The 23635-nt window shown below is 41.5% G+C and overlaps 1 protein-coding gene across 1 annotated transcript in view; it reads left to right on the top strand.

Annotated features, from left to right (window-relative positions):
* elmo1 (engulfment and cell motility 1 (ced-12 homolog, C. elegans)) overlaps nucleotides 1–17879 on the top strand; it is a 242386-nt gene extending 224507 nt beyond the window's left edge. Inside the window, exons 21-24 of the mRNA XM_080443358.1 lie at nucleotides 6572–6679; nucleotides 8701–8783; nucleotides 13248–13325; nucleotides 14839–17879. Coding sequence (XP_080299484.1) covers nucleotides 6572–6679; nucleotides 8701–8783; nucleotides 13248–13325; nucleotides 14839–15039 — 470 coding nt within the window. The 3' untranslated portion in view covers nucleotides 15040–17879. The remainder of the gene's footprint in view (nucleotides 1–6571; nucleotides 6680–8700; nucleotides 8784–13247; nucleotides 13326–14838) is intronic.
* Nucleotides 17880–23635: the final 5756 nt, after the last annotated feature.

Genomic DNA, 23635 nt, shown 5'->3' on the forward strand with positions numbered 1-23635 from the left:
GTTTGAGAACCACTGTAGTACGCCATTGTCCTTGAACTGTCTGTCCACTTTCTCTCTCTCTCTCTCTCTCTCTCTCTCTCTCTCTCTCTCTCTCTCTCTCTCTCTCTATCTCTCTCTCTCGCCCCTGTACTACTTCTTCTCTTATCACTTTGTGTCCATCCTTAAGCCCCACCCCTCCCCCCTCCCCCCTCCCCCCTCCCTCTCCGTCTCTTTCATGTCTCCATGATGGAGAAGTTGACATTTTCTCAGCCTTTGTTCTCTGAGCGGCACTTACTATCATATCCACACGTTGGCAGAGTGAGCCCAAGTACTCACACTTCTTTTTACTTAGATAAAAGTAACAATACCACAATACTCTGTTGCAAATAAAAGTCCCGTATTGAACATTTTACTTGCACTAAGGTAAAAAACAACGCCTCACGTAAATTAACGCCTTACTTGATCTACACTACAGCTTCACATCAAACGTAGCAGATCTACAAGCTCAAAATTCCGAGCTGGTAGATCCACTAACCGTTGAATTTGAATCCTGAAAAGTAACATATGAGGTTTTTCCACCCGACAGAGACGATTATTATGAAGGGACAAAAGGTTGAAAATTCGACCGACTTTGGGTGATGGAGATTAGTTTTAGGAGTTTTTAAGATTAGGTTTTTATTTTTAATCTTTTCAAAGTGGGGTGGTGGGGGAAAAAAATCTTATGTAATATCCACATTTTGGGAATAGAACAGATTGTTCATAAATCATAGCTTTACTTAACCCATTAAGTATAAGACCTGAACAGTTTTCTGAAAAAAAACAACATCTGTTTCTATATCAGTGGTGCTCAAACTTTTTCATGTCAAGGACCCCCAAAATTATGTGTATTTGGCCGCGGACCTCCATCTCAAAATATTTTGTTCCAGGGACCCCCCCAGAAGCAAAGAATAGAGTTAAAAATGTTTGCTTTAAACAATATATATTCAAAGATTTGCACACATTTTCATGATTTTTCAAAAATAGCAGATCTACAAGCTCATAGCGCGGCACTCGGTGCCGCGCTATGAGCTTGTATATCTGCTATTTTTGAATAGCCAAAGTGTAAAATAATGCTTTTTAGCTCAAATTAAAAAGTGACACAGATGCGTTCCAGGTCTTAAAGGGTTAACATTTAATGCTGAGCGCTCTCTATGCCCTTAGGGCCAGTATAGGCTACTCTATGCTAAGCTGTCAGTTGGAATAGATACGAGACGTTCAATAAGACATTAAGCCATTTAGACCGGAGAACGCATCTGGGTCATTTTAAGATTTCTTTGGGCCATTCAAAAATAGCAGATCTACAAGCTCACAGCTTGAGCTTGTAGATCTGAAAAATCGTGAAAATGTGTGCAAATCTTTATATATATATATACAACATTTTTAACTCAAATCTTTGCTTCTGGGGGGGGGTCCCTCCCTGGAACAACATAGTTTGAGATGGGGGGGGGGGTCCGCGAATACATATCATGTTGGGTGGTCCTTGACATTTTGAGAACCACTGATATATATATAGCAAGACGCAACAAAAGTTTTTTCAAAAAAACTGTTAGGATTTAGAAGATTTAGAAGACATAGAATCCCCCAGAAGTTAAAAATGTTTGGTTTAAAAATATATATGTATCTTCAAAGATTTGCACAAATGTTCACGATTTTTCAAAATAAAATGCAGATCTACAAGCTCATAGCCGCGCTATGAGCTTGTTTTCACGATTTTTGAATAGCCCAAAGATATCTTAAAACGACACAAACGCGTTCCCGGTCTTAATGGGTTAAATAAGAGTTCTGGGTCTTATGTGTGCAGTCAGTGTACACTTGATGATTAGGATATGGAGTTTTAATTAATCATCTTAGCGTTGGGTCTCCATGGATTTCTTATGGACGTAACTCGCACCGCAAACTGTGAGTGTTCATTTAAAAAATGGACCCTTGGGTAGAGAACATTTTCTTCACTCAATTATCACTGACGATGTAAATGTAAGAAAATCATCTTTTCCTCACTTCTTTTTGGCGACTGGCAACTGCCATACTCCCGTGAGAAGACGTGCATGCCTGCACACGCACATCGTTACTGTCGGGCAGAAACAGTGGTGGAAAAAGTACTTGCATGTAGAAATACTCTGTTACAAGTAAAAGTCAAGAATTGAAAAAATGTCTTGAGTAAAAGTATAAAAATATTGGTGTCGAAATGTACTTAAAGTACCAAAAGTAGAAAGTATACTCATTATGCCACAAGCTCACAATGTGTTGCGATGCGACGCATTGTGAGCTTGTAGATCGGCTATTTTCCAATTGGCCGAAATGTATATAGGGCTGAAGTGGTTAATGTATGTTTTGCAATGATAATCAAAAAATCTACAAAGTAACTAGTAACTAAAGGTTTAAAATAATTGTAGTGGAGTAAAAGTACAATATTTGCCTCTGAGATGTAGCGGAGCAGAATTAAAAGTACTGAAAATCGGAAAATACTCAAGTAAAGTAAAAAAGATCTCAAAATTGTACTTAAGTACAGTACTTGAGTAAATGTACTCAGTTACTTAACACCACTGCGGGCAGAAACCATTGTCGTACAGTTCAAGAGCGTCGTGCAAAAGTTTAGCGGAAATAGAATATCGTTGCTGTCGGACAAAAACCTCTTATATCCATATTTGTGTGTTTTTTTTTCCATAAATTAACTTTAACGCTCTACTTGATCATACTGCAGCGTCAACACAAAGGCATCGAAAGTAGCAGATCCTGGCCCGGACCGCTGGCGTAGCGCGCGCGGTCCAGGCACCTTGGCTCCAAAAGTAAGCCGGACAGCGCGCCGCTGGCATAATGACTAAATTGGGGATTATGACGTCTTGAGAGGACATGGGGCCCCATTCACTAAGCTGAAGGCCTGAGGTTCGATTGAGGCCTGAGGTTAGATCCGTTTCTGCAAAATGTCTTCTAAATCCCAACAGTTTTCTGAAAAAAGCGTATGTTTCTATATCAGTGGTGCTCAAACTTTTTCATGTCAAGGACCACCACCCAAAATTATATGTTTTTGGCCGCGGACCCCCATCTCAAAATATGTTGTTCCAGGGACCCCCCCCCCCCCAGAAGCAAAGATTTGAGTTGAAAATGTTCGCTTTAAAATAATATAATATTCAAAGATTTGCACAAATGTTCACGATTTTTCATAAGCTTGTATATCTGCTATTTTTAAATAGCCAAAATGTTAAATAATGCTTTTTTTTTATAGCTCAAATCAAAAAGTGACACAGATGCGTTCCAGGCCTCAATGGGTTAAAGTGGTTAAAAAACTGAATTTGGGCGCGTCGCCTTTTAGCCACATATAGTACATTATATGTTACATAATGTAATGTGTTGTATAGTCATTGTATCAAAACTAGATGACGGTAGTTTTAAGTGGGAAGCGCTGCACACGAGAAGCTATTATAATCCAACAGAGTGGGTACAGATGGCAGGGTGTTGTAGCCAAAGGAATGTGCTTATGTGCTTATGTGCGCGCACACACACACACACACACACACACACACACACACACACACACACACACACACACACACACATAAATCAGGCAGTTAGTTAGCCCATTAAGACCGGGAAAGCGTCTATGTCATTTTTAGATTTCTTTGGCTTTTCAAAAAATAGCAGATATTCAAGCTTGTAGATCTGCTATTTTTGGGGAAAAATCGTGAAAATGTGTGCAAATCTTTGAATATATATATCTTTTTTAAAGCGAATGTTTTTTTAAACTCAAATCACAGTTTTGCTTTTAGTTTGTTTAACTTATGTTGCTATAATATCAGTGGTTCTCAAAAATGTTCATGTCAAGGACCACCCAAAATGATACTGTATGTATTGGGTCGCGGACCCCCATCTCAAAATATTTTGTTCCAGGAACTACAATTTCGTTCCAGAACTACAAGCTTGTAGATCTGCTATTTTTGAATAGCCCCAAAGAAATCTAAAACAAAATGACACACCGATGCTTTTCCCTCGGGTCTCAATGGGTTAGTCTGAGCAGTCTGTTGGTCGATGCCATCCATCCATCCATCCATCCATTTCCCTGAACACCCTTCTTCTCCTCGCCGCCGCCGCCGCGCTCACGCGTCCCTCGTGGAATAAAGCGCCACGCCGCGCCAGCTGGCCCACGCCAACTGTCTGGGTTTCTCTGCAATTAGAGTTTGGACCGGCTCCCCGGCCCGCTCCGCGCATACCGTACGCCAGGCAGTGCCTCCCTATAGAACCGTGCCCCCCCCCTCCCCACCCCCGCCAGCCCCAGCTCCTCGCCAGCCCCAACCTATAAGCCTGTTCCCGCTGCCCGCCTTTGGAACGGCACAGCGTCGGAGAGCGTCGCCAAGGTTTGGGCACAGAGGGTGATGGTGCCAGCCAGCCATGGCTGACACGCCAGCCCAGTCCGTGACCAGTGAGTCCCCCGCCCCCGCCAGTCACGGCTGTCAGTCGACAAGCCGAGACCCCCAGCCCCCCCCCCCCCCCCCCCTCCTGACGGGAAACCACACTCATCAGGATTGGCATTGACGCCATTTTATTGCTCGTTGACTGAAGAGTCCTCCGTTTTGGTCTTAATTTCCCTCGTTTTTTTGTTAACCCATTAAGACCGGGAACGCATCTGTGTCACTTTTAGATTTCTTTGGCTATTCAAAAATAGCAGATATACAAGCTCATAGTGCGGCACCGAGTGCAGCCACGAGCTTGTAGATCTGCTATTTTTTTTAAATCGTGAAAATGTGTGCAAATCTTATGAATATATATTTCTTTAAAGCGAACATTTGTGAAATATTTGGTTCCATGGATCCCCCGAAGCAAAGATTTGAGTCAAAAATGTTCCCTTTAACAAATATATATATTCAAATATTTGCACAAATATTTGCTCAAAAATAGCTGATCTACAAGTGAGTGCCACGCTATGAGCTTGTATATCTGCTATTTTTGAATAGCCAAAGTATAACACACGGATAAAGTGGTTACACGGATGCTTTCCTGGTTTGAATGGGTTAAATTGTTGTAACGATGACAAACATTTCCAGGTTTGTCCCTCCAATTTTCTAGAGCTGCAACTATTGATTTTTTTTCTTAGCGATTATTCTATCGGTTACGTTTTCAATTAATGGAATAATTGAGAAGCAGGTTGTTGTTGTATTAATGAATTGATTGAGCCCATTTAGACCTGGAACCCCATTACGTAACTGTACCTTTCAAGCTGGAAACCCCTTCTGGGGTTCTCGTTGCTATGGACAGTATCTAGCGACGTCATTTTTATCGATAATCGGCCTAAATTCTTATCGAAAATCGGCCTCAATCGGCCTAAATGGGTTAACCTCTGCACAACAGTGTCATGCAAAACATTTGAAAATAGGTGAAAAAACGTGTCGCATTCATCTTGTGAGCTTGTGCAGAGACACTCTTTTCACTATCTTTTTTTCCCCCCCGTTTGACATTTTACGAAACGTTCCTTTTCGTCATCGCTGAGCGCTCTGTCAGAGTTGATTGCTCCATTTTCCCTCTTCTGCAGATGACTCACGTACTGTAGTCCTGTGTGTGTGTGTGTGTGTGTGTGTGTGTGTGTGTGTGTGTGTGTGTGTGTGTGTGTGTGTGTGTGTGTGTGTGTGTGTGTGTGTGTGTGTGTGTGTATGTGAGCTCTTATGACAGCCGTGGACTTATGTATGGTGCTGAAAATAGCACATCTACACGCTCTACACAACGAGTCGTATTTTCAGGGCAGGACACTGGCGCTCAACTACATATAAATCAGGCTCTACTTTGTAGCCATTCTAAATATATGCCTTTTCTTCCTTCTCCTGACATCCTCTCCATCTCTCTCTCTCTCTCTCTCTCTCTCTCTCTCTCTCTCTCTCTGCCTCTCTCTGTCTCTCTCTCTCTCTCGCTCTCTCTCTCTCTCTCTCTCTCTCTCTCTCTCTCTCTCTGCCTGCCTCTCTCTGTCTGTGTCTGTCTCTCTCTCTCTCTCTCGATCTGTGTCTCACGCTCTCTCTCTGTCTCTTTGTCTCTCTGTTTCTCTCTCTCTCTCTCTCTCTCTCTCTCTCTCTCTCTGTCTCTCTCTCTGTTTCTGTATCTCTCTCTCTCTCTCTCTCTCTCTCTCTCTGTGTGTGTGTGTGTGTGTGTGTGTGTGTGTGTGTGTGTGTGTGTGTGTGTGTGTGTGTGTGTGTGTGTGTGTGTGTGTGTGTGTGTGTGTGTGTGTGTGTGTGTGTGTGTGTGTGTGTGTTTGCGCGTGTGTGTGCGTGCCTGCGTGCGTCTCTCTCTCTCTCTCTCTCTGTCCTTCTGTCTGTCTGTCTGTCTGTCTCTTTCTCTGTGTGTGTCTGTTTCTCTGTCTGTCTCTCTTTGTTTGTCAATTCAATTCAAATAGCGTTATTGGCATGAATGTAACAGTACAATATTGCAACAATAAAGAGTAGTAACACAACAGCACAGTAGAAGAGAACGGTTATTACTTGCGGTATGTATTGCTTCACAATACAGAGCAATACACACACACACACACAGCAATATCAAACATACAAATAAAACACGTGTCTCTCTGTCTCTACAGATAAGTTCTGGTACTGTCGTCTGTCTCCCAACCATAAAGTCCTGCACTATGGAGACCTGGAGGAGAGCCCTCAGGCCGAGGTGCCCCACGACTCTCTACAGGAAAAACGTGAGTACACGTCTCGTCACTATTGGTGGGGTCCGGGGACCCCCAGGGGTCCTTGAGGGGGTTCCATGGTGTCCCTATAGCCACTTGATGACCAGCGGAGCGGTAGGCAGCGGTTCCGGTAGGAGACACAACTACCGGAACCGCTGCCAGTCATCAAATTATTAGCCTGAGGCTACGAGCTCAATCCATGGTCTTGAAGGGCGGACCCAAACACAGCCGCCTGGATTTGTGCGTGGCTTCCTATTGCTTCAGCAATCTATGTCCCCGCCTCCCCTCCCCTCCCCCCCTCGGCCTGTGCACGGAACACGCTGACGTCACCAAATTTAGAGCGACGCCCCTCTGCACTCTGATTGGTAGGGAGATAACAAGGTCCAAGACCATCGTTCGTGCATCGCTCCCCCAGGCTTTTCTTTTTTGTAACAAAAAAAAATGCATGGGTTTCCGAGGCTATCAAATTATTGGCTTAGGAATGCGACAAAAACAAAAAAAAATCCATGAATTCAAGTCTCCATGGGGGAAAAAAAGTCATTTTGGGGGTGAACTATCCCTTTAAACCCTCAGTACTTGACAATGCTAAACTTGACCTTTGGCTCTGTACTTGGTTTGCTCTTTTTCCCCTCTGCACCAAATCTCTTTACTTGAGTAAAAGTACAAAAGTATTGGTTTCAAAATGTACTTTAAGTGCCAAAAGTAAAAGTACTAAAATGTTTGAAAATAGCAGATCTACAATGTGTCGACACACTGTGTGTTTCCCGGTAAAATCTGTTGGCGGGCCAATGAAGAGCAAGCTAAACTGGAACAGGAAGGAAACAGGCTGTGCCTCCTTCTGGACACTTCTGGGACTGCAGTTATACCTACTGGCATAACAGCATGCTGTATATTGGAAGAAAATGTGGTGGTGGTGGGGGTGGGGGGGGGACTAGAATATAGTAGGTAGATGGATGGATATTTTTATTCCCTTTAACAATCCCCACTGCTGCTGCCGAAGGCAGTATTACTCACATTGTCTACAGAAAGTGACCTGTGTGTGTGTGTGTGTGTGTGTGTGTGTGTGTGTGTGTGTGTGTGTGTGTGTGTGTGTGTGTGTGTGTGTGTGTGTGTGTGTGTGTGTGTGTGTGTGTGTGTGTGTGTGTGTGTGTGTGTGTGTGCGAGCACGTGCGCGAGTGTGTGCAGTTGTGGAAGAAGTACTCAGATATTTTACTTAAGTAAAGTAGTAAAAGTAGCAATTACACAATATAAAAATCTCTGTTACAAGTAAAAGGCCTGTGTTCAAAATGTTACTTGAATAAAAGTACAAAAGTATTGGCATCAAATTATACTTAAAGTACCAAAAGTAAAAGTATTAAAATGTTTTAGTACTTAGCAGAAACACAAATAGCACAAATAGCAGATCTACAAGCTCACAACGGGTCGCGATGTGACGCGTTGTGAGCTTGTAGATCTGCTATTTTCAATTAGCCTATGTATAAAATAGGGCTAAAGTGGTTAATGTATGTTTTATAATATAATAACTTATATCTGCAAAGTAACTAGTAACTCAAGTTTTCAAATAATTGTACTGGAGTAAAAGTACAATATTTGCCTCTGAGATGAGTAGATGTAAAAGTACCGACAATTGGAAATACTCGAGTGAAGTAAAAAATACCTCAAAATTGTACTTAAGTAGTACTCGGGTAAATGTGCTTAGTTACTTTACACCACTGTGTGTGTGTGTGTGTGTGTGTGTGTGTGTGTGTGTGTGTGTGTGTGTGTGTGTGTGTGCGTGTGCGCGTGTGCGTGTGTGTTGCACTGGAGTTGAGTCAGAGCATTACATCAACGTGCGTGTCACTGGCAATCAGTGGGCACTGTGACAGACGTTAACCACTTTCAGCCTGGCGTTCGTCCCTATTTTGGGCTTTCAAAGAAAATGTACCAAAAAAAAGCAAAACTCTGACATGACACGCTCGTCATCCCTGCTGATGATGTGAGGAGATGAGGTGATAAGAGAGAATTGTGTGTGTGTGTGTGTGTCCATCCCACAGTGCCCGTGGCAGACATCAAGGCTGTGGTCACTGGAAAAGACTGTCCCCACATGAAGGAGAAGGGAGCCTTGAAGCAGAACAAGGTACAGTACGTGGTGTGATTGATTGATTGAAATTTTGATTAGGCAAAAAGAATGTAAAACAACACAGTTACATTTATGATACTTTTGTCTAAAAGGTCTGACCAAAATAAATCACAGATCATGACCAGTGAAGTGAGATGTTGTGAAAGTTGGGTTGTAGTTTAAAATCTGTAAAAAAGATAATAATAATAATACATTATAGCAAATCTCTTAGTTACACAGCTCCTTGGGAAGCACTTCAGTTGTTATTGGTGAAGTAGAGTAGGTATATGGAGATGGTTTCAGAGCTTGTGTGCGTGCTTTGCAGCGCTGCGGTCCTGTTTGTGTTGTAATCAGCTGCAGGTGTTCATGGAGACAGACAGACAGACAGACAGACAGACAGACAGACAGACAGACAGACAGACAGTATCAACAGTACAGCAGGTGGCCAGTGACTTTGGCCAGTTTCACTTTCAAAACCTTTGCATCATGCACGTCACACAAACAGAATGCGATGCGTTTTGCTGATATAACACGTTTGTTCATAATAGAGTCCTATATCCACAAATCCACCATTTATGACTTCCACATTAATCCACATTATCGAAACACCGTTGGTGTTGTGTGTGCTGGATTCGAACCGACATCGTCTCGGGTCACGCGCTCCATGCAGGAGGCGTGGAAGGAAAATGGCCAAAGTGTCACTACACACCTACCTACTGTACATACACGCAAAGTCAGTTGTAGAAGCGACTGGGCACCGCTTTAAAAAAAATCCAAGTAACACATGAGTGTAACCAGAAAGAACAAGCCCTTTGCCTCTGTGTATACAAGCATGTCTTTCCCTCCCTACCCTCCCTACCCTCCCTCCTTCCCTCCCTCCATTCCTCCCCTCGTCTCCTGATCTCCTCTGAACCGCGGGCCTCCAAGCTGACACACTGATATATTGGATCATGTATAAATAGCCCGCAAGACAAAGGAGCGTGACTCCTCCCTGGGTCTGTACCTTTATTACTCTGTCGATAAACGCGGGATCTAGAAGAATGGCCTGGGGGTGTGTGTGTGTGTGTGTGTGTGGAGGGAGGGGAGGGGAGGGGGGGGGGGGGGTCTGTGTGGGCCGGCTTCTGGGGCAGCGCGCTGTACGGCCGTGAATGGAAACAAAAGGCAGATTTCATTAAGCCAAGTGTTACAGGGCCGCTCAAAGTCACCTCTATCGGGGCTCCGAGCAGAGCCGGGACCGTTTGCTGTATTTGAGAGAGGATATACAGTAGTCTCTTGAGCAAAATCCTGAGTGGCAATTTAATTTGAGGAGCCCTTAACTCTTTGACTGCCAGAGTGATGGTGTAATATTGTCACCCCCACTGCCAGCGAAAAAGAGCGATTTCACTGTACTGCCTTTGAAAAATCATGGAATATTCTCCTACCGGAACCGCTGCCGGTCATCAAATTATTGACTTAGGAATGCGACAAAAACAAAAACCTATCCATAAGGATAAGGATAATTCCTTTTAACAGGTCGTTCATGAAAGTCCTTGCGGTCTTGTTTCCAATGAGAACCTGTGAGCAATTGGGGTTAAGAGTCTTGCTCAGGGACAAATTTCATATCATCGGCACATATGCTGGGATAGCCTGGAATCGAACCTGGGGCAACCAGGGCCAGCTCTGGTTCCCTAGGCGGGCTCACTAACCACTCAGCTATGGCCGCCCCAAAAAAGATAATTCCTTTTAACAGGTCGTTCATGAAAGTCCTTGCGGTCTTGTTTCCAATGAGAACCTGTGAGCAATTGGGGTTAAGAGTCTTGCTCAGGGACAAATTTCATATCATCGGCACATATGCTGGGATAGCCTGGAATCGAACCTGGGGCAACCAGGGCCAGCTGGTTCCCTAGGCGGGCTCACTAACCACTCAGCTATGGCCGCCCCATAATCCATGAATTCAAGTCTCCATGGGGTGACTAATTGATAGAAAAAATGTCATTTTGGAGGTGAACTATCCCTTTAAGTTAGAAGTCGGATTTAAACCCTGCATAAAACCCTGTATAATTTATGTTTAAATCACATTTTATTTTTTGCTGATCTACAAGCTCAGATCGCTGTAGATTGGCTATTTTCACTATTCTAAAATGTTTTTCCAAACAATAAAAAATGCCCAGAAAGACGCAGCGCAAAATAGGATTTTACATGCAGATTGAGGTCCCAAACATATTGAAATTAATATGATTTTCTTGCTATTTTCTTTTGAAATTAACCCTTTAAGACCGGGAACGCATCTGTGTGTCATTTTTTGATTTCTTTGGCTGTTAAAAAATAGCAGATCTACAAGCTCATAGTGCGGCACCGAGTGCCGCCCTATGAGCTTGTAGATCTGCTACTTTCTGGGGAAAAATCAGGAACATTTATTTGTGTTTTAAAGCGAACATTTTTAACTCCGATCTGTGCTTCTGGGGGGTCCCTGGAACAACATATTTTGAGATGGGGGTCCGGGCCAAATATATATCATTTTGGGGGTCCTTGACATGGAAAAGTTGGAGCACCACTGATATAGCAACATACTGTTGGGTAGGATTTAGAAAACATTTTTAAATATGTATGTGGCGGCAATACATACAAAATATATATTGAAAGATTTGCACCAATTTTCAAAACATAAAAAAAATAGCTGATCTACAAGCTCATAGCGCGGCACTCATGAGCTTGTAGATCTGCTATTTTTCAAAAGCCAAATAAATCTTAACACATTCCCTGCCAGAGGGTTTTTTTTATTTTACTTCCCCCAGTGCCAGTGTTTAATTTTTTTTACACAGGAGCCGAGATACAGGATTTTAAAGTAATAAGTTAACCAAGGAGTGAATGGAGCTAGAAATCTTTGGATCGTGATATCTCTGGTTCTGTGTGGATACATTATTTTTTTTTTGAAAAACGGTTATACTCGTGGATGGATTTTTTTGGCAGTAAACGGGTGTATTTTTCATCAACGGTTATACTCGTGATTGGCAGGTAAAGTGTTAAAATGACCGCTCCCGGTCTTAAAGGGTTAAAAAAGGTTTTGGAGAATCACTGACTTGGACTGAATGATACATCGTCTGCCTGCATAATAATGATTCTCACATTGCATGCAGGTGTGTATTATCGTGGCGGTACCGTACGGTATCGCTGCCATATGGAGAGCGTCGCCTCAAAGCACCTCAGGTGTTTGTCTCCGTCTCCCCGTCTCCCCGAACATGGCAGACGTCCCCCCCTTCGTCTGCGGGAGCGCGAAGCCCCTTCCCTCCCTCCCCTGTGATTTGATGAAAGTGAATAATATGTATGGCTGACAGGAGAGAGGCAGGGGAAGGATTCTATTAGCACGGTGCGGTGCATCAGCTGTGTTTGTGTCGAATCAATCAGGGATGGATGTGTCCCGCAACCCGTCTCTTTTCCTAACACTCCCGTCTCTCCATTTATTTAGTTTTTTTTGTTACTGTTTATTTGTTCTGCACCTCTTTTTTTTGCGTGTGTGGTCATGTGTTTATTTTATTTTTTCAACAATTGAGGAAAAAGTTGCATAATGCAGTGCACGATACACAACGACACAACACAACCAAATCGCAATAATTCCCATTCACTCAGTCGACTCAACTCAACTTTCCACCCACTCAAAAACCCTTGAAATTGCACTCAGGTGAAACTTTTGAGGTGCAAGGAGGTGAAAACATACTTGAGTAAATGTGCAAGGGATATTCAATGGGGAGCAGGTCATTATTGAGAAATAAACCTCTTCAGGGTGATTAACTAATCACCCTCCCCATTGATTATCCCACTTATTACAGTATATGGCTACTAAATAAAGGAATTAGTAAATTGACCCAAAAGTAACAACAAAACAAAGGATTTCATTGCCTACGGTAATGAAAGTAATCCGTTAATGTACGCCAGGTGCGTCCAGTGCAACGCGGTCGCCTCGGCAAACAACGGGAAGTGTTGATCAAATAGAATAAATATTCGGTTGAGAGCAATGTTTAGCTGTAAATGACATTGGCCACAATTCACTAAGAAATGTACGACCATATTTTGATCTTACCGGCATTTAAGACAACATTTAGCATGAAGAAAATGGTCTTAAATGCCGGTAAGATCAAAATGTGGTCGTAAATTGCTTAGTGAATCGGGGCCATTGTGTGTTATGTTGGACACGGCATAAAATCAAGCAGCGCAGATTGATATGATGTCATCTGTTTAAGAAAGTAGGTAGCTGATGTATTGCACTTTTACCTTAGCGCTAGGTATGCTCTTAGGTGCTTGTTTTAGAAGAGAATGCACTTAAGACTTCCGGTGATTAGTAGCTTCCTTGCCTACCTATGTTGAATGCACTTATTGTAAGTCGCTTTGGATAAAAGCATCTGCTAAATGACCTTAATGTAATGTAACCTCTCTCTCTCTCTCTCTCTCTCTCTCTCTCTCTCTCTCTCTCTCTCTCTCTCTCTCTCTCTCTCTCTCTCTCCCCAGGAGGTGTTAGAGTTGGCCTTCTCTGTCCTCTACGAGTCCGACGAGTATTTAAACTTCATCGCTCCTGACAAGCACGAGGTGAGTGTTTTACGACTAGAGACCACTCAATACATATCGTTGTTGTCGGGCAGAAATGTAACCTCTTATCTCCATATTTATTCTAACTTTTTGTGTTTGTTTGTAAATAAAAAAAACGCCCTACTTGATCACACTACAGCGTCGCACAAAAGCGTCAAAAGTAGCAGATCTACAAGCGACGCGCTTCGAGCTTGTGGATCTGCTACTTTTGATGCTTTTTAATTTGAATCCTGAAAAGTCAGTGTTTCGTAACACACAGTCTTGTAAAGCTGTGTGTGGGCAGTGGTGGAAAAAGTACTCAAAATATTTACTTAAGTAAAAGTACCAATACTGCAATATAGAAATACTCTGTTACAAGTAAAAGTCCAGAATTCTAAATTTACTTGAGTAAAAGTACAAAAGTATTGGCATAAAAATGTTCTTAAAGTACCAAAAGTAAAAGTACTATTTGAAAATAGCAGATCTACAAGCTCACAACGCGTCGCGACGCGTTGTGAGCTTGCAGATCGGCTATTTTCAAATAGCCTAGGTATAAAATAGGGCTAAACTGGTTAATGTATGTTTCATAATATCATGTTTATCAGATTTATATCTGAAAAGTAACTAGAAACTAAAGTTTTCAAATAATTGTAGTGGAGTAAAAGTACAATATTTGCCTCTGAGATGTAGTGGAGTAGAAGTAAGAGTATTGGAAATTGGAAATACTCAAGTAAAGTACAAATACCTCAAAAAAGTAAATGTCTTAGTTACTTTCCACCACTGTGTGTGGGACAGCTGATTCGTTCATAACGCAAAGCACTTCCATTTGTTTTTTGTTGACGATGTCGGACAGAAGGCTTTAAGTTGAACAGCTCTGTGTACTCCCAGATAAATGTGCATTTTAATCCATTAAGACCGGGAACGCACGTGTGTTTTAAGATTTCTTTGGCTATTCAAAAAATAGCAGATCTACAAGCTCATAGTGTGGCACCGAGTGCCGCGCTATTAGCTTGTAGATCTGCTTTTTTTTTTTTTTAATCATGAACATTTGTGATAATCTTTAGTTTGAATATATATATTTTTAAAGTGAACATTTATAAAACAAATCTTCGCTTCTGGGGGTTCTACAAATGTCTTCTAAATCCTAACAGTTTTTTGAAAAGAACGTATGTTATAATCAGTGGTTCTCAAACCTTTTCATGTCAAGGACCACTCAAAATTATTTGTCCGATTGTGTCCAAAAATGTTCGATTAAAACAAATACTGCATATATTCAAAGATTTGCACACATCTTCACGATTTTTCCAAAATAGCAGATCTAAGAGCTCTTAGCGCGGCATTCGGTGCTGCGCTACGAGCTTGTAGATCTGCTATTTTGGATAGCCAGTATAAAAGAATGGTTAAAGAATGGTTAACACAGATGCGTTCCCGGTTTCTTAATGGGTTAAGTGTACCAAAACATTCATTGTGTTCAATCTATCTCTATCTCTCTCTCTCTCTCTCTCTCTCTGTCTGCCTGTCTCTCTCCCTGCAGTACTGTGTGTGGACGGACGGTCTGAACGCCCTCCTCGGCAAGGAGATGACCAGCGAGCTGACCAAGTCCGACATGGACACCCTGCTCTCCATGGAGATGAAGCTCCGCCTCTTAGACCTAGAGAACATCCAGATCCCCGAGGCCCCGCCCCCTATTCCCAAAGAGCCAAGCAACTATGACTTTGTCTACGACTGTAACTAAAGCCCCTCCCACCGACCAATCACGATCCCCCCTTACGTACCCCACCACCACCACCGTCACCTACTGTACTCCACAAGGACCAATTTATCTTTCTTATTGAGAACTGGAATGACGAAAAAATAGTTACAAAAATAAAAATAAAATTCCTTTGTTGAAAAATGAACTGTGTTATAAAACGATGTATTCACCCCCCTTTTTGCTTCACGCTAGACTTTTTTATGGCGAAAAAAAAGAGAAAGAAATGGGGAGGGGGGGTGTTTTTAATACACCGTTTGTCGACGTTTTGGTCCAGGGGCCCACCAGGGGTCCAAATGAATGGACCCTTCACGGGTCTGTAACTCTTGAGAGTGTACAAATGGAATTTATTTTTCTTATTATTCTCAGTGTTAGTTTAACTCTAAGGGCGTACCCCGTAAGGGTCCATTTGGTTCCATTTGCACGTTCTCGGAGTTACAGACCTGTAGAGGGTCAATCCGGTCTGCCCCCTGGTGGTTAAGCCTGGAATCCAGACTGATTTGCTGCGTTCAGCGGATTTTTTTTTTTCTTCTCACTTCGCTTCTCAGTCCGGAAATCATGCTATTTCCAAGGGGCGGGAGGACCAGGGCGGGGCCTCTGATTGGTCTGTGGTGCGGGGGAAGGCGGGACCAGTGGCTTCCAATGTAAAAAAAAATCGTGCCTACGTAATTGGTAACGTTTTGGAAAATCCGGCTCAAACAGGATGACAGCCAGACGGAGAAGCAAAGTGAGAAAAAGAAAAAAAAAGAAGCTGAACGAGCGCCTCCGTCTGGATTCCAGGCTATACCCTTACGGGTCCATTTGGTTCCATGTGTGCTGCTCTCAGAGTTACAGACCCGTAAAAGGTCCATTTGGTCCCCCCCCCTCCCTGGTGGTGGTCCCCCCACCCAGACTTGGATGTTAAGAAACAGTGTTTTGATAGGTTGGATGCACTCGAGGCGCTCGGGGGTGGGGGGGGGGGGTACCACCGCGTGGGCGTGGCTGCAGCGCTGCGGACCCCTTTGCCACGTCATTCCGATGCCATTGGATGGAGGGCAGGGAGGAGGGGGACCAAGGAAGTGTATACGTTCGTCTTTTCGTCATTCTCTCTTCCCCACATCGTGTGTACGGCCGTCACGGATCTCCAAACCAGCTCCTCCTCCTCCTCCTCCTCGCTCTTCACTCGTTCGCCTGAGGTTCGCCTGCTGTTTGTTTCGCTCGCTTTGACGGTCGACAAAGAAGGGGGGGGAAGAGAAAAAAAACAATTTAATAAATAAAATAGACTGCTTAGAGATTCTGTTTGATTTCTGTCCTAATTTTTTGTTTTTATGTTTATTTTATTATTACAGTCCCTTCAGGCTGTTTCTGTTGGAAGGGATGAGGGAGGGGAGGCGAGCGGAGAAGTAATGGGGAGTGTTTTTTTTTTTTTTTGCTGCAGGGGGCATTTCATGCATAAGTCTTCATCTCTCTGGCAATTTTCTTGTAAGTCTTCACACTTATTTTGCGGCAGCTTATAGATGGTCTCCCCGAAAGGAACGCAGGGAAATGAGGGTGGTTTCGAGAGAGAGCAAGTTGTACAAGTACACACCTTTTTTTGTTTTTTTTAACACCGGTGGTTCTCAGTCTGGGCTCAAATGTAGTTAATATAGTGTCTAAATCAGTTTAACCACTTTAAGCCATTCAATCCGGGAACACATCTCTGTCATTTTTAGATTTCTTTGGCTATTCAAAAATAGCAGATCTACAAGCTCATAGCGCGGCACTCGGTGCCGCGCTATGAGCATGTAGATCTGCTATTTTGGAAAAAATCGTGAAAAGTTGTGCAAATCTTTGCGTATAATGTATTTGTAAAGCGAACAAATACATATCGATGGGGTCCTTGACATGAAAACGTTTGCGAACCACTGCTCTGCTACACACGTCCCAGTCCCTTCGTCCCGCTGTGTCCCCCACGCTGTCCCCACACATACCCAAGACTGTTAAAATAAGTGTGTCCACCTCCAAGACGATCAGGCACTGTAATACAGTAGTTCTCAAACCTTTTCATTAAAATGTTTGCTTTAAAAAGATATATATTCGAAGACTTGCACAAAATGTTCACGGTTATTGATTAGCCAAAATAATGGTTAAAGTGGTTAAAATTATTGTGATGCTATACGAACTACTTACTCACAGACCCCACTTTTTTGAAAACCACTGCTGTAACAAACAGGGAAACTGCCTTTTCCTGCTGTTTCTCCTTAATGTTGATATTATTGTCGCACACAGCTGCTTTGTGCGTTATTGTACACGCGTATGTACACACACACTGGCTTTGCCAAAAAAACGCAACAAAACCTGTAGAAACGTCACCCTAACACACACACACACACACACACACACACACACACACACACACACACCTCTATTCCTCATTATGATTATCTCCCCTCGTATTGACTGCTGTACACGACATTCCAAAGCAATATTTGAGCTTTCTTTTTGTTCTCCTTTTTTTTGTTTTGTTTTTGTTCGCTTGTCATTTGAAAGATGGAATTGAGTGTTTTATTTTTTATTTTATTGTGATACTGCCAACTGCCGAGTAGTCAGTATTATAGAGGTAAAGGGAAACTGTTTTTTTTTTTGGTGTGTTCCGGATTATATGGCCACAAAATTGAAGGTTTATATATTGTTTTCTCTCTTTTTCTTTCTTAAATATAATTTAAAAGCAGATCATGGATGTTTCTATAGTATGATTTCGTATATATATATTTTTCCCCTCCCTATTTAATGCCTTCAGATGTTTGTCTTTAGGTTTTTTCAAAGCCCCTCAAACTGCTGTTTACATTAAAGATTTAATGACCATACTGCTTTTCTCTGGCCATGTGTTTCTTTCACCTTTTTTCCAAACAACCTAATAGACACTGTCTGTCGGGCAGAAACCTTGTATCTCCACATTTCATCATTTTATGTTCATCAATTAATGCCCTAATGTTCAGGGACCCCCATAACTCGGATCTACAGACCTTTATCTACTTACTGTGAACCTTCTAGACTTAGTTGTCTCTGTACCAGTGGTGTAAAGTAAGTGTAAGTACATTTACTCAAATACTGTACTTAAGTAATTTTTTTTAGGATGCGTTTACTTTACTGGAGTATTTCTATGTGTCTATACTTTTACTTATACTCAAGTAATAACCTATAGAATGGGTAAAATTCAAACAATGTGTAACATTTTTTAAATAAACATACATGTATTAATGGATGTATTTTATAAATATAGAAAAGGTTGTTAACCAGTAATCGGGCAACTGTGTTTAAGATACATCTTAATGGCTCATATAAAGCAGGTAGCCTACTTACTGTAGAAGTGGTATCATACACACATATAGGATAAAACAAATATTTTAGGTTAGGGTTAGGATTTGACATAACCAAAGCTGGTGTGGAGTTTGTCTATTTTGCAGTTTGGAATCCAATAAAGTAAGGTATACATATCAGGAGATGTGTTGGGAAATGACATTCCTCACACAAGGGAGTTTGGTTTGTATCTTGAGTAATTGTATAATTGTATAGTTTTTAGTCTGTTTGCTGTTCTATATACACACATTCTAGAAATTGTTGTCCAGGTCCTCAAAATTGCAACAAATTCTATATAACAAACGTATTAATTTACGGTGGAAACAATCTATGTGAAGCACAATTACCTGCACAAGTTGTTTTTTACAGTTATGGAAAACCAAAGGATATACAGTGACGTATGGGTACCAGTGACTGTAAAAGCATAGCCAATTTTGCATCAAGGTGCCCGGATGTCCCTAGTGCCCAACAACCCTGTATCCCCAGTGACAGCTGTGATGGGTGCACTGGTTGAGAGGAGCACCGTGAACCTATATAGCCTGGCCGACAAATATCATATGCGATGGCAGATTCGTCTGGTTCCAGTCTACCGCCTCGTGTTTCAGATCCTTTTGGGAGGCCAAGCGAGCACTGTTGTTGGTACCCAAACAAGGAGACAAAGACAAATGCCATACAACTTGGAACTGTAGCCACGATGAGAGAAGAGAGACTCATTGACATTTGAGCTCATGTAAAAACAAACAACACACAGACCTGATTGCTGGCTTAACAAGTGGTCGCTCACGAAAAAACTGGTGGAATTTCCCAAAAGAATGCATAGACAGAAAAGGGTTTTCGCCCCTACCAGCGATCAGAAGTGTCCTGTATGTTTCCATATTTCTTTGTAAGGAGTGGTTGTGTTGGTGGACATTAAATAACATGAATGTATTTCTCCTATTTAGGATGTACATATAGAACTAGTAGCCTTCTGAAAAATACCGGTTGGAGTTCAGAGGCCCACAGTGGGAGTCTAGAGTGTAAATAAGTGTAGTAATATCTCATTACAGTCTAGTATTTCATATCTCTTGGTCTATGATTCTATTTGAATAAAAGGGAGGAATATAATAGAATTTATTATATATTCCTACACTGTTTGTGTACATACTACACTGTTTCCTCTGTGATTGTAGTTATAACTTATATGAGCCTTCTACAGAAAGGACATTTGCTCACTCTGCAGGTCTATTTACAAACTCACAGTAGTAGACAAACCATGTTCTCACCTGTTGGCATCCTGTCAGAGTAACTATTTCTAAATAGAGCCATGTAAGACACTGTCCACTGACCACACCTCCAGCTATTTGTGTTCTCTTCTTGTTGTGTATAAAGGAGACAAAGAACTGACAATCGAGAGGCTGCATGAGGCAGTCTCCGAGAGCTCTCGTTTAAGGTATAATAAATACATTGATTCATTCCACTCTACCCTCTGTTGGAATTATTTTCTTTATACTGAAGTAGAGTTAATATTTCCAAAGCAAGCATCAAGCAAAAAAAAAAAAAACTATCACACAAAGATTTGGAGGCCTCCCTGTAGTAATCCATGGCCTCAGTGATGTGACAGTCAACTGGATGCAGTAAAATAGGCCTCAGTGATGTGAGAGTCAAGGGTATGGGTGTGGCGTGGTGAGCAGTGATTAATTAGGTACAGTAGTTAACTCACCTTTCACAATTTAGATGGAAAGTGAAAAATTTTCTTTGGGAGTTTTGAACCCAGATTATTCAGATTATGAACCCCTGATTTTGGTTTGTACTCCTGACTCATGTGCCATGCTAGCATGGAACATGCAATTGAGAATGTAATGATTAACTGAGAATGTAATACTTCACCCACCTTTGAGAATTTAGACGGAGAGTGATTTTTTTCCTTCTGGAGTTTTGGTCCTTAAACGTTCCGTTTATAAACCCTTGATTCATCATTTGAGCCATGGTTTGTACTCCTGACTCACATGCCATGCTAGCATGGAAGATGGAATTGAGAATGTAATAATTAACTAAGAATGTGATACTTAACCCACCTTTTAGAATTTAGATGGAGAGAAGAAAAAGTTCTTTAGGAGTTTTGAACCTTTAACCAACGTTTATAAATCACTGATTTATCTCACATGCTAGCTGGCATGGAAGATGCAATAGAGAATGTATTACTTCACCCACCTTTGAGAATTTAGACGGAGAGTGAATTTCTTTTCTTCTGGAGTTTTGACCCTTAAACTTTCTGTTTATAAACCACTGATTTAACGTTTGAGCCACACTGGCATTGAAGAGATAGATAGATAGAGTGATGATAATGTTCTTCATGAGGTTTGATCCCTGAACCTTTTATTTATAAAACCCTGAATAATACCTCGAGCCACACTAACATGGAAAACTCACGTCAGAATGCAATACTTAACCAACCTCTTCGATTTTAGATTGAGAGTGAAAAATCATATTAAGGCGTTTCAAAGCCTTAACCTTCAGCTTATGAATCCCTGGTATATCTCCTGAGCCACACTGATATGGAAGATGCAACTCTATTTAATGACAATAAGATATGACAATAACGGATTTGTATTTTGATGACATTAAACATCCCTCTGTTTGCTCTCAACGAAAGAGTAAATCTGGGTGCAGAGAAATTTTTTCCAACAGATCTGTTTTTTTAACAATAACTGTTGTGTTTTCTTGTTGTGTTCCTTGTTTCTTAGTTATACTTGGTGTTATACAATACAGTTGTGTTTCTTTACATATTTTAGAAATATACCTTCTTAGTTCTAGTTTTAATTTACACTTGTGTACCTTTTGTTTTGTAGTAATGTCTGAGTGTTTCCTGTTTGCTGCTACCTGTCTTGTCTCACCCTGTCATTTGCAAATGTTGTTCACCTGTGTCTTGTTTAGCCCTAGCCAATCGTGTGTTGATTGTCCATAGATATGCACCTGTGTCTCCAATGTGTTCCTGTTTGCCCTTCACTGCCAGTCTGTTTGTTGTATGTAGTTGTCTGTGAGTATCTTAGTGTTTGATCTAGTCTCCTTGATTCGGTGTATGTAGGCTATCTTCTTGTGCTTTTACAAGTGAAACTTGCAAGTGCCTTCCTAGTCCTTCTCGTGCTCCTTGTGTTCCCTGGTTTTTGTCATAATAAAAATAATAAAACTCCTTGTATCTGAACTAGTCTGCCTTGGTCTTTCTGTCCTGCACTCCCTCCTGACTCGCATAGTGACAGCAGTCTTCATTACTTTTGGAGTCTCTCATTCTCCCCTCGGCTTGTTTGTCTTTTGGTTTGCATCCATCATCCAACTCCTTACTTCTAAGACATTTTAATTTCAATGACCCCCATATCTCTGAGAGTGTACAAATGGACCATTAGGGGTCCATTTGGTTCCATTTTGTACACTCTCGGGAGTTGCAGAAATAGAATGTAATTCTATTTAGAACCCCCTCAAGAAACCATGAGGGTCCTGTACAAAATTCCCATAGCCACCTTTATTTGCCTATTATATTTAGTGCAGGCCGACTTCAGGCACCCTATTCTGAGGACCCATTTTTGCACTTTAGTTTAGGCTTCTGTATGGGCACTCCTAGTAAGAGAGGACCCCAGTTGCTGTGCAGTTCATATGCAGCTACACAGGCAAACATGATGACAGAATGTGTTCTTGAGGAAGTAAGCTCATTGTTTGTTCATACAGTGCAATATTAATTAATGTTGTAACCGTTAGTTGTGTCAGAATTCATCTACATATTCTCTAAAAAGTTCGTTTTTGGGCATGTATCTGCTGAGTTTCAGTGGCTAAGCTAACAGGACCTATCCTGTGTGTGTGAGTGAGCATGCTATGCTAGCCTAAGCTAATATGAGTTCATGGCTCATTACAGTGACAAGTGTGTGTGCTGCTTATTTCCTTATAATTACCGGTGGTTCTAAGCTAAAGTTTGAAAGTATTATAAATAAGTGTTTATAATATTGTTTACAGTAATTATTAATTCACAGCAATATGTGCATTAATTGTGTGCAGTCTATAGTACAAATGTGCTAAACATGCACCTACTGTTACTTGTGGTGTATGCTATCTATCATAGGATATTCATTTCATGCCATTTCTCCATATCCTTATCCGTTTTATTATTTCTGCTATTTCAGATACCATTCATTGAATTACCATCTATGTCTGTGCAACCTCCAACTTTATATAAAAAACCATAAAATGCCATCATCGTGTCATCTTTGACTCATGCTCTCTGAACGGAGCCCTGTGGTGGGCATATTGCATCAAACCCCTAAGACAATATTTAGGGGTATTAAACAACAATATTTTACAGGTCCCCTGGACCCCACTTTGAAAACCACTGCTTTACACACATCCACTACAGATAATGCAGACTAACTCACTCATAAACAATTAGTTAATTAGCCTTTGTCTTTATATTCATAATCAATTCTATGTTATTGCTCTTATTTTGCTTGAACTCTGAGCCAGGTTCACACATTAAAACTGATAGTTTTGGTCTTCTGAAATTGAGAAATGACTTTAAGATATGACAATAACGAATATGTGTTTTGATAACATTAAACATCCCTCTGTTTGCTCTCCAACCATCCGTTGCATTTTTTTTTTCAACAGATTTTTAACAATAACCTAAAACTAAAAAAAAGTTGTGTCATAATGAACCCTGATCATCAGTGAAATCTAGTAGATTCAGTCATTCTGTCAGGGGGAGAGGTGTTTGCTATAGACTTTCAACTTTTGACCTGCCACCTCTCCTTTAAACTTCAAATATTACCTCGAGTTTCTATTTAGTGTGAAAAGCCTGGTGGCGCAAGAGAAAAGGAGAGGCCTCGCAGGTGGAAGGTTGGGGGTTTGAATCTTGGTCCTGGTAAATCTCTATCTTTGCTCTTTTTAAGGCGAGGAGCGTGGAATCAGCCCGCCTCCCTCCTCACGCCCTCTTTTAGCTCCGGTAGGAGGGGGAGGAGCATGGGTACAGCCCACCTCCAGTGGGAGGAGCTTAATAAATATGTACATACTAAGCAAAGCAATTTTAGTTGTATGTCATTATTAGTATTATAGCTGATTTATTTGTTATTTTTTTGACCACTGTTTAATGTTTTTTTATTGAGGCACTTTGAAGTTTTGTATTGATTGTTGTTTTGGTTGTTTGAGATACTTTGTATTAGTTGTTGGAGTTGGTCTTTTGTATTAGTTGAGGTTTGAACCCTGAACCTTTGGTTTATAAACCCCTGATTCATCTATTGAGCCA

The sequence above is a fragment of the Gymnoscopelus braueri genome, assembly GCF_963280865.1.
Source record: "Gymnoscopelus braueri genome assembly, chromosome: 11".
Classification (NCBI taxonomy): domain Eukaryota; kingdom Metazoa; phylum Chordata; class Actinopteri; order Myctophiformes; family Myctophidae; genus Gymnoscopelus; species Gymnoscopelus braueri.